General features: G+C 49.3%; 1 protein-coding gene across 1 annotated transcript; it reads left to right on the forward strand.

Moving 5' to 3' along the window:
• Positions 1-278: 278 nt before the first annotated feature.
• CRYBA4 (crystallin beta A4) lies at positions 279-7135 on the forward strand. Its single transcript, XM_004766538.3, has 6 exons — positions 279-395; positions 990-1040; positions 1691-1809; positions 3146-3287; positions 4971-5113; positions 6838-7135. The coding sequence occupies exons 2-6, from the start codon at positions 1002-1004 to the stop codon at positions 6983-6985; spliced, it is 591 nt and encodes a 196-aa protein (XP_004766595.1). The 5' UTR covers positions 279-395; positions 990-1001; the 3' UTR covers positions 6986-7135.
• Positions 7136-18607: the final 11472 nt, after the last annotated feature.

An 18607-nucleotide genomic window follows, 5' to 3' on the forward strand; every position in this document is an offset into this window, starting at 1 on the left:
TGGTTTATTCTTGTCCTATTTTGTAGGCAGAAATCGAGGAGCAATGACCTGCCCCATGTCATGCAGCTAGGAAGGGCAAAGTTTTTGGATTCCTTATCCAGGCCTCATTCTCCTGCTCCGATCAGGAGTCCCATGAAGCTAATTAAGGTAGAACTTCCCCTTCTCTTCTTCATAGCTGATCCCTGAGGGAGGCCACCTGACCCTTTCCCTTCCAGCTGAAGCCAACGCTGCTGACACCTCTCCTTTGGGACTTCAGCCAGGACTGGCTTTTGTTTCGACTGCTCGCATGCTGAGTCGGAGCTTTGTCTCCCAGGGGCCCTCTTCCCTCCCTGCCTATAAGAGCCTGACCTCGGCTGGTCCCGCCATGTTCTGGCATATTCTCTGGGTCCGTCTTGGTAAGTCCCAGGCTTGGAGGGGGGGGGATTCGCGCTCCGAGTGAGCACCATGGGAGGTGGGGAGACCAGGTCTCCAGTCCTAGGGATAACATTGCCATCCTAAATGTCATCCTCACCCTAACCAAGGTCAGGTCCCCACCGTCAGGACCAATACCTGTCACCCTCATTTAAAAACAAAATTATTCCTATAGTCCTTTGCCTCGATTGTCACCATTAGAGTCACTTCCTTGCATCAGGTGCTGTCTTGGGGAGGTTCTCTTAAACTTAGCACCCTGACACTGGCTAGGATGATCCATCCCACTGGCAGCCACAGACGTTTTCCCACAGTGAGTGGATAAATTAATACACAGTGGGGATCAGAGGCAAGGGGACCCCAAGTGGGTAAGTTTTGATATGGTGTATAGGAAGCAAGAAGGTAGATGACATTCATCACAGATGGAAAGTCACAGATTGAGAAGGAGAGGAATGGGGCAAACCTAGTGCAGTCCTACCTGGATCCCATCTGGATCCCGATCTTGCCCAAACTAGACTTTATCATCCAGAAGGACAGCAGACGGTCAGGGTGGCTGGTTATCATGTTCTTCTCTCATGTAGGAAGCTGGCGACATGACCCTCCAGTGCACCAAGTCAGCAGGACACTGGAAGGTAGGAAGAGGCACGAGTGGGTGGTGTCTGAGGAATGAAGGGGGTGCAGAGGTCAAACCCAGGTCCAGGGGACCCTCTCGATCTCCTCTGTTGAATCCCCACCTTACTCTGGGGAACATGTTATGAGGCTCCATTTTTGCAGAGGATGCCATCGAGGCTCAAAGAGGGGAAGGGACTTGCCCAAAGTTATACACAGGGTCTCGAGTTGAACTAGGGTCTTCTGGTCCCCAGACTGAACCAGCAACACTCCGGCAGAGAGGGCAAATTGGTGACTGCACACAGTCTTTGGGCAGGGTTTCTTTGGTCCCCTCTGCGTGAAAAAATTTTTTTTTGGAATTCATCATTAGCCTTCAAAAAACTGGAGGGTCCACAGAAAAGTCCAGATAGAGTGATTGTCTTGAGAATTTGGAAAATCTGGCTGGCATTCCCAGGGGGCAAAAACAGATGGCGCTGAACAGAGATCACCCATTTATGGAATCTGGGCCTTCCAGTCTGCGGCCCTTCTCCATCCTTACCTACCCGGCCCCTGGAGGTATCTGAGTTTGCTGTCCTTTCTTGCCCTGCCCCACCATTAGTCCTGCAGTGAGTTCCTAAACCCTCATCACCCACAGGACTCTGATGCTAGTCTCCTGCTTTTCTCTCTGTCACAGATTGTGGTATGGGATGAGGAGGGCTTCCAGGGCCGGAGGCATGAGTTTACGGCGGAGTGCCCCAGTGTGCTGGAGCTTGGCTTTGAGACTGTGCGATCTTTGAAAGTGCTGAGTGGCGCGTGAGTGTGGGGGGATCTGAGTTGGGGTGGAGGCGGACAAGATGAGGTCTAGAAAGGGGTGTACTTGGCCCTACCTTCCCAGGCTCTAACTGTACTAGTGTGCCTTCCTTGGGTCCAAAGTGTTGGGCAGTGTGCAGGACAGTAGTGTAAGGTTAAGCAGGTTGTGCACTGCGCAAATGTAGGTATCATCATTCACAGAGATCCTGTGCATTGGATGAGGGAGTCTTATAGGATCACACTTTTAGAATCAAGTGTTGGGTCTGAAATGTTCCCCTTAAGCATAAAAAGAAAGAAAAAAATCACTTGCCAAAAATAGAAGGTAACTATTAAAATATATATAGTAAAAAATAATGCTATTATTCTTTAGTTGAACATTGTTGCTGGAGGCTCTGAGCATAGGATACATTGTGTTAAAAGCAAAAGAGAGAGATTAATGAAATGTGGAAGTATTAATGACACACTAATATCACACTGAGGCTTCTATCCATATCAGCACCTTTTTTTGTAGAACTTTCTGTAAAGGTTAAACTGTTCCATGTCTACATTATCTGATTTTGAACACTGGCCACATATGACCATTGATGACTTGAAATGTAGCCGGTGCATCTAAAGAACTGAATTTTTAATTTAATTTAATTTAGTTTAATTAAATTTTATAGAAGTTTTAAATTTAATTAGCTATATGTGGCCAGTGGCTACCATACTAGTTAGAAGTTTCTAGAAGTTTGGGAAGTAGATTGGAAGGAGAACAATGTTCTCTCTATGTGATTTGGAGTCACTTTATATTATGCTTGTGAGTGCCACTAAGGTCCTCTTGGGTGGTATTTATGCACCTCACATCTGGGAGAAAAAACCCTTCACTTCCACTTTTGCAGGTGGGGAATTAGGGATTAGATGGGAGCAGTGACTTGTTTAGGGATATGTCCAGCAAACTGACAGATTCTGCCTGGAAGGAGAAAATAAGCTCAGGTTTATTACTTACATAAGACAGTTTGTTATTTAAGTAGCCAGCAAATGCAAGGTCATCATAGTGGCAGCCTCCTGTGTCCCTTGTCCCACAGGATGACACCAAAAGGGGCCAGATGACAGCAAGAGTGGTGGGCACCCTGCTGTTGAGGACCTGCTCCATGCTTCAGCTGTGGCTCGAAGCTCTACCCTCCAGGGTAGGGGTACCGGGGTACAGGCTCCTCCCTCCTCTCTCAGTGTGACAACTAAAAATGTCTCTAGACATTGGTTAAATACCTCCCAAATGGTAACTCCCAAATGATAACCATTGATCTGGAACTCAGGATGAGGGGGTCTCTTACCTCTTGCACTCTCTACCCTCTATCCACAGGTGGGTAGGCTTTGAGCATGCTGGCTTCCAAGGGCAGCAGTACGTGCTGGAGCGGGGCGAGTACCCATGCTGGGATGCCTGGAGTGGCAACACCGCTTACCCCACAGATAGGCTCACCTCCTTCCGACCAGTGGCCTGTGCCGTGAGTCCTGCCACCACATCGTCCCAGTGGGGTTTGGGAACTGACTAAACCAGAGTTCAAATTCTCATGTTACTTCTTCAATCTCTGTGACTTGGCATCCCTCCCTCCCCTCTCTGAGCATTGGTCTCTTCTTGAAATGGGGCCACGTCATGGAGAAGAGGAATGGGTGGCATCTGGACCAGATCACCACACACATTGTGACCTTCACGACTTTGGTTATGATATGAGCCCCTGCATGTTTCACATCCCTCTCTTCATGACTCAGAGATACCAGGAGAAGCTGAGTGCCAGGGTTGGCAGGACAAGATGGGGAGGAAGGTTCTATTTTTCTTCCTGATTCCTTATCAGTGTTCCTGATTTTATACTCAGGCTGCTGTTTATGGAGTATGCATGGAGGTGGACATTACTAGCTCTGTCTTACAGATGAAAGAGCTGAGGCTAAAAAGATGTATTTATTTTTCTTCAAAAGCAACTTTCATCAATTTAAAAATCATATAAGGCACATAGATTTTACACCCAAAGTTCAGAATAAAACCTAATATGACAGAGTAAGAAAAGTCACTTATACCTACATGACTGAACAGAAGCACAGTATTTTTTTTTTAAAGATTTTATTTATTTATTTGACAGAGATCATATGTAGGCAGAGAGGCAGGCAGAGAGAGAGAGGAAGGGAAGCAGGCTCCCTGCTGAGCAGAGAGCGAGATGCGATGCGGGGCTCGATCCCAGGATCCTGGGATCAGGACCTGAGCTGAAGGCAGAGGCTTTAACCCACTGAGCCACCCAGGTGCCCCCAGAAGCGCAATCTTAAAAATGCTGGAGACTTCCTTCGGTCTTGTTTTTATTCACAGATTCTGCCTACACCAACTGGTATTCACATCTGTGTCTGTATCTATCCACCTATATGCCTATTCCTATGTATTTGGGCACATTTGCAACTTTGTTACAAAAATGGAATTGAAGGAAATGCAGGCTTAGGAATCAGCTTTTCTCACAGGGCAAATTGATCACAATCATCCTCCCGGGTGATTAAATCTCATTGACAGCATCATTGTTCATAGCTCCCCAGTATTTCAAATTGTGAGCAAGTTCATTTGCTCCTGTATTCCACAATGGCCCGGGCATTGTGCTGATACAGGGACCCATGGTGGACCGTGACTGTGACCATGCTATCCCTGATTTCATGCAGTTTACAGCTTCTGATTTCACTCTGTCCTCCAAACGATCTTGACAAGTGGAGGCGGTTAGTTTCATTTTATGGGTATGGAAACAGCTGAGAAACACTATGTGACATGTCCCAGCTGGTATGTGTGGAGTCAGAATTTGAACCCAGATCACAATAATCCTCTTCTTAGCTCAGTTAACCACCTGATCCCCCAGTTGGGGACTTTCAGGCTTCCTCTTTTCCCCCTCCTCTCTTCCTCTCTTCCTCCCTTATCTTTTCAGTTGTTATCTTCAAGGCTGGGCTGGACATATCCGTGGCTTATTTGTTCCATAGTTATTTTCTTCGTGTACATTTCTGGAAGGGCAAATGGTGCACACCTTTTGTAAGGTTTTGTTGCCTTATTACCCTTCCAAAATGTAAGGAAGGCTGATTTGGGGGGACAAGGGCAGGGGTGTCTGGAGAGGCACGTGGGTTCTCAGCTGGGTGCCTGGAGGTCTGACCGTTTCCTCTGCTTACAGAACCACCGTGACTCGAGGCTGACCATCTTTGAGCAAGAGAACTTTCTGGGCAGGAAAGGCGAGCTGAGTGATGACTACCCCTCCCTCCAGGCCATGGGCTGGGATGGCAATGAAGTGGGGTCTTTCCACGTGCACTCAGGGGCGTAAGTGAATCCAAGGCTCTGCCTGACAGGGAAGGAGAGGCTGTGAAAACTGTGTGCTGGGGATTTGGGGGCTCTGATACCCACATTCCAGAGGAGGACACTGAGGCACAGAGAGGTCTCAGGCAGAATTTGGGGGACCACAAATAGCAGACTCCCATATCAAACTGACACTATGCCCAGAGAATATTTATTGATCCTTGTCACCTGCTTCAGGAACAGCTGGATCCAGGTGCTACAGGTAGGGTTCTTTCTTTCTCCCCCTCTTGCTCTGTCTGCCTCATCGTCATTATATTTGCAGGCACTCTCTTCCCAAGCAAAGGCAACGGCGCAGCTTCATCTTTACTCCAGCCAACCCCAGGGCAAGAGAATGCCTGTCTCACTGATTCCTGCAAAGGTTCTAGGAAAGGTTCTCATTGGCTCAACTTGGGTCATGTGCTCAACCCTGAACCAATTGGCTAGGACTGGTCATGTGCTTGTTGCAGAGTGAGCATATTCCCACATTACCTGAGAGGTGGAGGGTTGGAGAAATAGGTGTGGCTCAGGCAGTCTGCTCCAAGACCACCAGGAGGGAGGTGATTAAATCCAGCTTCAAGCCTAGATGGGACTGACTCTTCCCACCCTGTCCCCCAGTGGCTGGCGGTTGAGTGTGAGATGTGAGGGCTTTCCTTAGGGAGGCCACTGCAACCGGCCTCTAGGTGCCCTTTGGCCCCTGGCAGGAGTGAAGGTGAGAGGTGGCTTTTTGTTTTATGGGTGGTGTTGGTTTTTTGGCTTGTTTTTAAATATTTTATTTACTTATTTGAGAGGGAGAGACCGAGAGAATGACAGAGATAGTGAGAAAGCAAGAGTGGAGAGGAGAGGGAGACGCAGACTCCCGGCAGAGCAGGGAGCCCAACACGGGTCTCCATCCTGGGACACTGGGATCGCGCGACCTGAGCTGAGGCAGACGCTTCACCCACTGAGCCACTCATGTGCTCCCCTTTGTTTTTTAACCATCAGAGAATCTTGTTCCACAGTAGGACCTCTTGTGATTTATTTTATTATTATTATTATTATTTTTTAACCTCTTGTGATTCTTGAGTCCACTTTCCTCTTACAGGAGGGGAAATGGAAGCTCAGAAAGTGAGACACCAATTCTTGTCCAGTTTTGAACAATGTACGGGTCAACGAAGGGAAAGAACAACAGCCTTTTCCTTGGAAGGGCTTCTGGCTAAGGGAGGAGGGGAACGAATGATTCCTCACTTCCTCCCTCCCTCCCTCCTTTCCTTCTTTTAGTATGTATTAGCCTCCGTGGCCAGGGGCATTGCACTGTGCACCAGAGAGCCCAACGAACCGGACACATATGCATCCCTACACCCAGGAGCTCCCCCAGCTGTCACAGGAGGCTGACATTTTATAAACAATCTGATAATTGTCTAATTATATGAGAGCTACAGAGGACCAGTAGGAGTGTGGCCTGATTTGGAGAACCAGTCCTCAGAACAAGAGGATAAATACAGCTTGGTCAGGGGCTGGGCAAAACATGGCTGGAACGGTGTTCTTGGCAGAGGGAACATCATGATCACAGGCCAGGTCGTGGGGGGGTGTAGGGGAGAGCAGGGCACATTCTGGGCAGTGAAGGAAGGCTGGGATGGCTGGAATGTGTCTGCAGCACCGGTCCCTTCGTCCCTGTGTGCTCACCTTGTGGGTGCTTCTCGAGGGTAATGGTCTGCTCTTCCCTTCTCCAGCTGGGTTTGCTCCCAGTTTCCCGGCTACCGAGGCTTTCAGTATGTGCTGGAGTGCGATCACCACTCAGGCGACTACAAGCACTTCCGAGAGTGGGGCTCTCACGCGCAGACTTTCCAGGTGCAGAGTGTCCGCAGGATCCAGCAGTGAGCAGGGGGACCGGCGTGGTGCCTAGGAGCCAAGGGGGAGCCTGTCTGGAAGGAGGAGCTGCAGAGGGTCTTCCGTGCCCACTCCTCTGCCTCCTCCCGGTGGCCCCCGTGAGCCAGTTCATACACAGTCAGCACGAAAGTAATAAAAGAGGTCTAGTGCTAGCTTGTGCATTTTGATTTCATCAAGTCTCTCAAGGAACTGATTTTTCCGCTTTGTCGATTTGCTCCATCGTTTCTCTGTGTCCTACTTTGCTCTGTCTTACTTGTGACCATTTCCTTGCTTCTGTTTACTTTGGTTTATTTTATTCTTAGTTTTTCTCGCTTGTAGGGGTACACCCTTCGGTCATTGATTGTGGTACTGCTTTTCTCTCCCAGTAGAGTCCTCTAGAGCTCTTAATTTCCCTATGAGCACAACTTCAGTCGCTTCCCCCAAATTTGAATCATTCAGTCCGATAGTTCCTGGTTTCCCTTGCGAGTTCTTCATAGGCCCATGGGTTCTTTCATGATATGTTATTTTGGGGGATTTTCACGATATTGTATTGTTACGGATTTGTTCTGAAGTCCGATTTCCAACACTCGTGCTTACTTCGGCAGCACATGGATGAAAATTGGAACAATATAAGATTTCAACACTCTAAAATAAGCCCAGACTTAAATTTTACAGCCCACCACATGGTCTACGTTTGTTGTGCACTTGAAAACTGCTTAAATTTGGCAGTTGTCCCATGGAGGGTCTGTCCATATCAATTAGGTCGAGTTGAGGTTGGTTAGTGTTTTTGGCAAGTGTGCGTTAGATTTTTCTACATTTTTGTTGATTTTTTTTAAACTCAGATTTTTATCTGTCACTGAGAGAGGGTTGTTAGTATCTCCTACTATAATCAGGATTTATCTGGTTTTTTTCCCCTTTAGTTTTATGCATTTTTGCTTCCTGATTTTTTTCTTTGTTCCAGAATTTTTTTAAGATTATTTATTTATTTATTTGACAGACAGAGATCACAAGCAGGCAGACAGGCAGGCAGAGAGAGGGAGAGGAGGAAGCAGGCTCCCTGCAAAGCAGAGAGACTGATGTCGATCCCAGGACCCTGAGATCATGACCTAAGCCGAAGACAGCAGCTCCACCCACTGAGCCACCCAGGCGCCCCTTGTTCCAGAATTTTGATACTGTTGTTAGGTGCACTTACATATGCATACATATACCTATATTTTTAAAATATTTTATTATTTATGTGTGAGAGAAAGCATGTGAGAGCGTGAGCGAGCGAGCATGGGGGAGGGGGCAGAGGGAGAAGCAGACTCCCAGATGAGCAAGGAGCCAGATGTGGGGGCTTGATCTCTTGACCCTGAGATCTTGACCTGAGCCCATGGCAGAGGCTTAACTGACTGAGCCTCCCAAGTGCCCTAGTCTTTTTTTTTTTAAAGCATATGCAGAGGGAACCAGTTCTCTCCCCTGGCAAAATTTCTCATGTTCCTTTTGTTTTTACCCACAGTTCGCTCTCACACACTACCCTGGAGTCTCTCAATTGACGTAGTCTACCATCTAAAGGAGCCCCAGAGGAAGTCTTTAAAACTGAGACATAAACTCCCATTCCACTCGCATGCAGCTTGAGCTGGAGATGGGTTTTACTTCGGGCTCTCTCCCCACCCCTGGTTCTTTATTATGTAGATTGCCTTAACTTCATCAGCCTTCCGGCTCTTTTTCCACGCAGTCTTCCTCTGCCATCAGTAAATGGGACAGAGACCGGACAGGGTGGGGTCGAGCAGGGCTGCTGGAAAAGATAACAATATCAGGCTCAGGAAGGGGGAGGGATGTGTTTGGGAGCATTTGCTCTGGAGTTATTCTTAACCCCTCTTGGGTTACCGTCCCATTCATTCAGACTATCGTTTGCCGGGGACCCTCTGTGCACCAGGCCCTGGGAAGTGGTACACAAGGGACTCAAAGTCCCTTTTCTCACCAGGCTGGATGGGGAAGTAGGCTGAGTCTCCAGTGGGTCACAGTATCCCGAGATACCAGGGGAGGCATGCTGGCTGTCAGGCTGGGAGAGGGGCAGATGACAGGAGAGGGGTGGGGGAGAGGCAGCCTCTCCTTGGTGCTTACCTCTACAACCACGTTTTCTCTGAACTTGACCCCTGAATGTCCAGGGATGTCCAGACACATGGATGTCTAATGCACATCTAAACCAAACCCATAAACACGGAAACTTCAACTCTCCAGCTCTTCAGGCCAAAAACGAGGAAGAATTCATAACATTTCTCTTTATCTCTCACTCGGTAGTAATCCAGCAGCAAAGCCCCCCGCTTTGATGGAATCCAGTCACTTACTATTATCCATCCCCTTTGCTCCTACCTTTGCCCACAAGCATCCTGTTCTTTGCCCCTGCAGCCGGAATGGTTGGTCCTGTTGAAAACAGAAGGCGGATCTTGACACACACTCACACACACACACACACCCCTGCCCCAGCTTGAAACCCTAGGATGCTTTCCCCATCCCACTCCCAAGGCGACAAAAATAAAACCTAAAACAAAAAACAAAAAAACCCCAAAACCAATTCAAACCACAGCAACACTTTTGTAGTTTTCTCTAAGGCTGACCATGACTTGCCTCTCCTGTGGCCTCTCTGACCTCAGGTTCCCCTTGTGAGTCTTCTCTGAACATTCCAAGGGCATTTGCCTGCTCTTTGCTCAAACAAAACACCACGGACTGGGGCACTTAAGAAACAGATACGGATGTCTTACAGTCCTGGAGGCTCAAGTCCAAGGTCAAGGGGCCATCAGAATTGGTTTCTGGTGAGGCCTCCCTAATTGGCTTGAGGATGGCAGCCTCCACTCTGTCCTCATGTGACCGTCCCTCTGTGCACATGTGCACCCCTGGTGGCCCTTCCTTTTCCGGTAAGGACCCAGTCCAACTGGGTTAGTGCCACACCAGGACAGCCTAACTTAATCACCTCTGTCAAGAGCTTTTCCCCCAGTTGGGTTACTTCTGAGGTACTGGGAGTTGGAACTTCAACACATGAATTTTGGGGGGAGGTATGTTTGTCCACAATACCAGGTTTATTCCCCCCATGCTGAGGTTTTTTGGTTCTTACTGTTCCCTGTTCCCTTAGATAGTTTCCACTAACAGCCCCTCACCTGGAGTCAAAGGTTCAGACTTGGAAGGAAACTTCTAGATCAAATCTAGTGTTTCACAACCTTTTCTTAATTATTGTCCTCCCCACTCTAGAAGTCTTTTTACACACTCTTTTCCTCATGGTCACCCCCCCCCGCCATGAAATTTTAATACAATTTTATATATTACGATTTAATACAAAATTATATTACAAACAATATTAAAATTTAATACAAAATTATATTACAATTTTAATATAATGTGTATCTGTGTATGGCCTCTCTGTGTATCTATGCTTTAGACATAAAAAGAATTAAGTTTTATTTTTTTCCTCCCTGAGAGCCAATTTTCACCTCCTGGGGGCGCTGTTGCCCCCAGTAAGAGTGTATAATGGAGTCTCACCCTTTCTCCAGGTTTGCTGGGAAAAGGAAACCCCACGATGGATAAGGACTTGCCTAAGGACATACAGTATATAAGGCAAAGCCTGGATTATGAACACAGACTTGCTGATATTCTCCGACTAAACTCCATTCATTCATTCATTCATTCACTCAACAAACGTACCAAATGTCTACAATATACTGCTCAGTTATAGGTTCTGAGGATCTAACAGGGAATGAAACAGACAAAAATCCCTTCCTTCGAGGAATTTTAATTCAGTTGGGGGACACAAATTTTACCCCCATAACTCCATGGTTCTTCAGTTAAGATTTATCAAAGACCATTTTGCAGGTATTGTTACATTGTTCCTTGAAAAAAAAAACTATGTCCAAAAATCTTGGGCATTGTTGGTGTCTAGTCTGCAGGCCTTCTTGAAACCAGCCATAGTTTATTGTGTTTCCTGTGATTCCCTGGATGGGTGGATGCAGTGTTCAGAGTTTCCCAAACTAATTTGACCACACAACTATTACTATTATTCTTTATTCTTTTTTTTTTTTCTTGGTGAACTCATCTTGCATGATGAGTGAGCTGAGGAGCACAGGTGAGACATGCTAAAGTTAGCCATGATAGCCAATCAGAGCCTAGTATGAATTAGTTCACGTATGTCTGGGTCCTGCTGTTCACCAGGGCTTTAAGAAATGGACTGTGGAAGAAGTGAGCGCTGCTGTGGGTGTACGGTATAGGGGTGCTGTCTGGGAAGTGGTCTCAGTCTTAGGGAATGGGCATTAGGAAGATAAAGGAGTGGAAATTCTACAGAGAGGATGGTGAAGTTGGTCTCTGTGGATTCTGACATTTTGCTAAGGCCTTGGATGGGGGCTGGGCCTGCAACCATCTTCCATCCAGATGTGTCCTCACCCGGAACGAACGCTGAGAACCTGGAAGGCACTGGATGTGGTGGTTGGTGAGGGGGGTTGTAACCCTACAGCTGCCGGCAGCTGTCTGACCCTGACCTCTCTGGGCAGGCACTGTACTCTGGGGAAGCAGTCATCACAGCCCTGGGTTTGCAATCTGGGCTTACCAGGTTGTGATCTCAGTTTCCTCCTTTGCTAACTGGGGACACACAAGACCTACCTCTTCCCTTTTGAGAAGTGAAATGGCATATCACACTTGCCTATCCCCAGAACACATGCCACGTAAGCTATCAGTAACGGTGGAAATCATTGGCATTATTCTATCTCTCTGTCCTTTGGCTTTGATATCCCCAGTCTCAACCTCCAGTCCCTTCATCTTGGGCATGCCTTCCTCAAGATTAATGATAATATTGATGGCACATCTGATGTTGGTTCCTTTCTCATATCATGTAATTTAAATGACAGTTAACTCCTTGACGTCATTATTATTCCTTTAAAACTCATCAGAATCTTGAGAGTCCTAGGCTCAGAGAGGTCAAGCAACTTGCCCCAAACCATCCAGCCTGTAAGAGGGTTGAGCTCACTGTGGACTGTGTAAGGTTTGGGGGAAGCTGAAAGAGTTAATGGGCACAGTAAGTTATCTAAACAGTAAGTTGCTAAGCTCCTGTCCTCTCTTAATCGAGTTGAGAAAGTCACCCCTCACACTTTAGTATGAATAACTGGGAGAGCTTCTAACCTCTCATAGAAAAGTCTTGCATTGCTGGGGGACAGAGCAGGCAATAGTTGCTGAATGAATGAATGAACGAATGGGGGAGGCTCATTAGAATTTGATGGCAGCCCTGTTCAGAACCAGAGTCAAAGCCAAGAGTGAGGCTGGTAACCATAAAAAATGGTACCCCAGATGTGCGATGGCAGCTGGAGTGAAAGGCAATAATGAAACAATTTGTCAAGGATACTCATAGGAGGGGAGGAAAGAGAACATGAAATTATTTTTCCTATCTTGCCAGGAGACCAATTCTCCTAGGTTTTAAAGGCAAGGGAACTTGAATTATTGATGCGATTTGGCCAGAAGCGCTAGTAGGCAGGAGCACCCATCATCCAGAACACTGCACCCAGCCAGCAGGACTGACCCCAGTGTCCGGAACTGCGGACCCCAAACCCACATCCTCTAGGCCCAGAGAGGGGAGGGGACTGGTCCAGGACCACACAGCAAACACTGCTCCTGGCAGTGGGCATGGCACAGAGGGTGACAATGCATTTGGAGTTGTAAACACTTGGGGCTGAGTCCTTGATCCCAAGTGGATCAGCCAAGGTGAACTTTGGTGTGTGGGGCGCTGCTCTTGGCAGGGGAGGCTCTATTTATTTATTTATTTTTAAAGATTTCATTTATTCATTTGAGATAGAGCGAGGGTGAGAGAGAGAGGGAGAGATAGGGGGAGCATCAAGCAGAGGGAGAAGCAGGCTTCCACCGAGCGGAGAGCCCAACCCGAGGCTGGATCCCAGGACTCTGAGGCCATGACCCTTGCTGAAGGCAGCTGCTCACCTGACTGAGCCACCCAGGCACCCCAGGAGGCTCTTTTCATCCTCCACTCATGCCCTTTCTGTCCCCATGGCCCCGTCTGTCCAGTTCCTTCTCTTATCCACATGATCCTTTCTCTACCATCACACTGAGTCACTCCCCCAGGAGTGAAGACGCTGTGACCACACATTGGTAGAAACTGTCGACCAGAGAGGAAAGGGACAACCTAGAACGGAAGAGGGTGACAAGGTGAAGACCTCACTCATGTTGGGTGTGTTTACCAGAGGAGGGCACGGAGGAGGGAAGAAGGGAGAGGAGTAGGGGGAGAGGGACGTGCTTTTCCCTGCACACCTATTCATCTCCAACAAGGACCAGGGCAGTGCTATGACAGGGGCCTTTGTGGAAGGAGGAAGAAAAGCATCTCCTGAGCTTGCTGGACACGGAGCCAGGCCCGCACACATCCATTAGGGCAGAGCTCCAGCGGCTGGGGCAGGCCCACACCACCTCCACACCCCACACCCCCAAACCTCCCACCCCCTGCACCACCCACCCACCCCTCCCTGCCCACTCCCCACCCCATCCCCCACCCGGCCCCCCAGGTGGAGTCCTGCACCTGCCAACTTGCCTGCTGGGTGGGGGCTGTGCACCAGCCTGTCCCTACTTCCTGAGGCCTCTGTTTACAGGGACCTTAATTACAGGATTAATGGAGGGGAAATATCACGAGGTGGGGGGCCCTTCCTTTCCTTGGGAGGCCCTTCCTTTCCCTGTTGCGAGCTCCTGAATCTTTGACAACAGAGCTAGAGGAGGCAGGCCCACGGGTTGTGACAGCTTCCTCCCAGAGATGGCAATCTGCCCTTTGTACGCTCTGGGGACCTTCAGCAGCTTCTGGGAGGAGTGCTGAGTTTAAAGAATCCTTCTTTAGGGGCGCCTGGGTGGCTCAGTGGGTTAAGCCTCTGCCTTCAGCTCAGGTCATGATCCCGGGATCCTGGGATCGAGCCCCACATCAGGCTCTCTGCTCCACAGGGAGCCTGCTTCCTCCTCTCTCTCTGCCAGCTTCTGCCTACTTGCAATCTCTGTCAAATAAGTAAATAAAATCTTAAAAAAAGAAAAAAAAAAAGAATCCTTCTTTCGGAACTGAATGGGTTTGGCCCACAGGGATCCCACAGGCCAGAACACAGCCCTGGCCTGGCCAGTAATGGTCACCATGCACCATGAATGGGCCAGGGACAGGCACGTGACCCAATGAGAGCCAATGAGAACCAGCTCTGAAACGTTGGTGGAAACTGTCTGGAAAGAGAAGCTCCCTTGGTGCTGGTCTTGTTAAGTTCTGGGATGGAGACTTAGAACTTGCCACCAAAGCCAGACTAAGGACAAAAGCAGTGTAGGGGGAAAGCAGGTCTGAGAAATGGTGGGGACGAGTCTAACTGTCCTATTACACAGATGTCCCCTCTGCTTTTTATCACAGGGACTAAATACCATTCTCCCCCTGCCTCTTCTTTTTCTTTTTGGCTTAAGTCATTCTAGGATGGGTTTCTGTCATTTACACTTGGAAAGGTCCTGAGCTCTTTTACTTCTCCAAACCCGTCTGAGGAAACAAAGAGGACCTCACCACATTCCCTGCTTGTCTCCAGCTGGGAGCTTTGGTGGGTTTTCTCTCTGGGAAGGTGGTTCCTTTTTTTCCTCCCCTGTTTTGGTTCACAAGTTCAGGGCCCCTCAACCCTCTGGCCTCTGGTAGGCTTTAGTGGCCACCATCTTTCTTGATCCCGGGCTCAGGCTCCTCTCCCTTTAGCATGATTCACCCCCTTGCGCAGATGAGAAGACAGAGGCGGGAAACGCAAGTTGATGACCCCAAACTGGTGTGGAGAATCGCAGAGCTGGGATTCCATCCCGGGACTCCATGTCAAGGGCCCTTCCTCTGTCCCCTTGCGGAGAAGAAGTAGCAGCCTGGTTCTGCCTTGCAAGATACTGATTTCTTCGTTGAGATTCAACCAAAAGCTCAGGCCCACCGGCTGCGGTCTCAGGCCCCTCCCACCCGCCAGGTTACTGGGGAGCACATACCAGTCTCCCATCCAGAGAACTCTCTTCCTGAGACCTGCGCCGCACTGCCACCTGGTGGTAGAATGTGAGAAGCACCCCTCCCCCACCGCCCCTGTCTGTCTGAAGACCCTTGCTCTGCGTCGGCGCAGTGGAATAGAGACCGGGACGCAAGGGGCACTTTCTGGGAAATTAAGGATCTGATATTAGATTAGCCGTCCTGATATTCCTTTTCTGTTCGCAGTATCAGCCACGGTCATGTCTCTATTTTTCTAGTTTGTTTTCACCTTGTAGACCTGGGACATTCACAAATTAATTGCATTCTCTTTCTACCTAGGCTACCGGGGAGCTCGGAACCGAGGGACAGTCTGCTGGATTATTAGCAACTAGATAGAACCGTGTGACAGGCATTTGGAAGAGAAACTTAATCCCAGATTCCATATTCCTTTCTCTGGGACTCATTTTTCTATCTTATTTTATGTTTAGGTTCCTGGCTATGCTGAGCTGTACAAACTACCTTAACGTCCTCTTTTTTGCGGGGGGGTGGGGGGGGTGGGGGGGCGGAGCGGGGGAGGGGGAGAGGGCACAAAACAAAGTTATACATTCAGAAAGAGCTTGCTTACTTTTTGTAAACCCGTTTTCTTCCCTGTAAAGTAGACACAGGTGTCCCTACCTTGGTGGTTTTTTTGTGGATTTGAGGAGACACTCAGCCAATATAAGTGCCTACCTTATTCCCACCTCTCCATCCCCCAGGGCTCTTTGCTTCTTGCCTACGGCAGGCCAGGATGCATAAGGGATCCCAAGGACAGATCACCTTGTCCCCAGTCTTTTTCTGTGCTCTGCAGGCCACCTGGGCTCCCTGGCTAGAGCCTGGTACCCAAGGGTCCAGCCCCTGTCTGCCTTCTGGAGGACTTTTGGCCTCCAGAATCTCTCAGCTCCTGTCTGCAGGCACCTCGGCATTCCCAGCTGATCTGCAGAAAGCCTAGATGCATCTCATAAATAAAGAATGTGCTGTTCTGCAGACTCGCTGGCATGGCCATGCGGGGGTGGGAAAGTCTGGAATAGACGGGAGCCACGGGAGGTAGGGAGGATCATATGGGGACTGCTGGCCAGGGTGGAGGACCATGAGAGGCTGTAATGGGACCAGGGTTGGGAAGGAGGCTTTATGAGGCCAGGATCTGGATCTAGATTGTTGGGATTGCCTTTTGTTTCAGAGACCCTCTAGCTGTATTTCTTCAGCTTCAGTTTTCCTTGTCTGTAAAATGGCAATGATATCCATAGGTGGTGCCATTGGGCTAGTAGGACCATTGTTTTTATTTTATTGTTAATTTTTAAAAAAGATTCTATTTATTTATATAAGAGAGGGAATGGGGCAAGGAGCAGAGGTAGAAGGAGAGAGAGAATCCTCAAGCAGACTCCCCACTGAGTGAGGAGCCTGATGTGAGGCTCCATCCCAGGACCCCCAGATCACAGCTGGAGCCAAAACCAAGAGTTGGACTTAGCCACCCAGGTGCCCCCTAACCTTTGTTTTTATAGCATTAAGGCCAGAATCGGCAACACAGGAAAGGCGCAGAAAGTGTTATTATTTGCTCTGACCTTCCTTAGTGTCTTCCCCAAGACTCTTGTGTGGCTTCTGCTATGGGAAGCAGGGTGGGGTCAGGAGTGCACTGGTGTCTGGGGAGAGGACCAAAAGCTACAGAAACGGTGAGGAAACAGGTAGAAGTGCTCAAGGTGACAGGTGCAGGTGTTTGGATCAAGAAGTAAAGACACCATCATTGCTCGCAAAAGGTGGACGAGTCTCTGAAAGGGGGGGTGCATTTCTGCAAGCATTTCAGGATGCAAGCTCGCTTGAGAAGGAGAGGGTGACCTCTGGAAGGCAGAAGGAGCTGGGGAGCATGGGGACAGAGCGATTACACCATTAGCTTGTCCCTACTGGAATAGAGCCCTTGGGTAAGTCACTGTTCTTGCCTGGGTCTCTTCCTGTCTGTGAAATGGTTAGTCAGAACTGCAGGGTTTGAAGGTTTAAGGTTTAGTTTATTTGAGCATACATACACTGAGGTCCCCCCTGGGTCAGACCCTATGCCAGGCCCCTGGTGATGCCATGGTGAGCACACAGAGCCATTTTCTCCCATGAGGAATCTCCCAGATTGGTTGTGGAACATGTATGTGTACAACAGACAAAGGAATCTATGAAATCCCAAATTGAAATTAGTGTCAAAGGAGAGTGGTAGGTGTCAGTCAGAGAGTGTGTAACTAATGGGCCTGACTTTCACCAGGAGGTCAGAGAAGGTTTCCTGGAGATGATGAGGCCAGGCAGGGCTGGGCTCGGCTGGGACATGTGAGGCTGGAGCAGGAGCTTGGTGCGGGATGAACTCGGAATGTCAGCAGGGGCCAGCCCAGGCAGGACGTTGCTGGTAAAGGCAGAGATCTTGCTTTGCCTCCTGAGTCCTGTGGGGTGCCAACAGCTGTGGATGGGGGAATGATGAGGCCAGGTTTGCAGTTCAAGGTCGGAGATGTCTGCTGTGGAGGCTGGACATCCCAGAAGGGGATGATGGAGGCAGAGATGGCTGTGGCATTAGGTAGAGGAGAATGACTTGGTGGAATGTTCAAGAGGATACACCAATGAGGCTGGGGGTGCCGGCTCCGGCTTCCCTCACGTGTCGGGGTCCTTGTAAAGTCTTCCGCGGGGCTTGTCTGGCTCTGTCCATGAAGGGAAAAAGCTGAGGTGGGATGGCGGGGAGGGCAGGGAGGATGGGGGAGGTGGCTGGATGAGGCCTGTGCCTTTCTCTGGCAGGAGCCGTGAGCGGCTGGCGGGTTACAGCACCTGCTGGGGCGGCTGGGAGGGCTGGGGAGCAGGTGCAGGGCGTCTGGAGAGGGTCTGTTTACCGACGGATGACGGGGGGGATGACAGCAGCACATACTCTGCCCCCCTTCTCTGTTGTCTGGACACAAAAGCCAAGACAAAGAAGCAAGGGGTGGGGTGATATGCAGGACCAGGACTCAGCGCACACAGGCGTGCCCACAGGGCACACACATGCTGGAGACAAAGGAGAGGCCCCCCAGGCAGAGGCCCAGGCAGAGACAGAGGCAGGCACACACAGAACAAGGGATGTCTAAGGGAGACCTTGGGCAGGGCCTCCTTGTTTCCGAGCATTGCTCTTAGCACTGTGTATGAAGTCGTTGGGGGAGAACAGTGGGCCCCCAAACCTTGCCAGTCCCATCAGACTCTTCCTGAAAGGAAACAGCTGGTGGACTCCACAAAGTCTAGGATACACTCAGGTCCTGGGGATGATAAAGCAAGCATGAATGTACAGTGGGCTCGAAGCTAGCCTGTGTTGGATCCATTCAACAGCGTGTTCACACACAGGAAGAAAGCCAAAGACATCTGTGGACAGGACTTGTTAGTTATCTTCTTGGCAGACAGTGCTGGGGTCTGTGGAGTCCTGAAGACCCCCTTCTAATGACCTCCCAGGAGTCAGAAGCTCTTTGGAGAGTCTCTAGTGGCCCTCCCAACAGAGAGAGAAAGAGAGAGCCAGAAATTCCTGAGCCCGTGAGGGGGCTGTGTGTTTTCTACACTCAGGTCACTGAGTTCACGGTTTTCTCCTGAAAACCCTCCAAAAGAGGTGATGTTTATACAGAATTTACTGAGGTCCAGAAAGGTAGAGTTCCTTACCC

Source organism: Mustela putorius, unplaced genomic scaffold (assembly GCF_011764305.1).
Source record: "Mustela putorius furo isolate JIRA1106 unplaced genomic scaffold, ASM1176430v1.1 tig00000578_pilon_pilon_pilon, whole genome shotgun sequence".
Classification (NCBI taxonomy): Eukaryota; Metazoa; Chordata; class Mammalia; order Carnivora; family Mustelidae; genus Mustela; species Mustela putorius.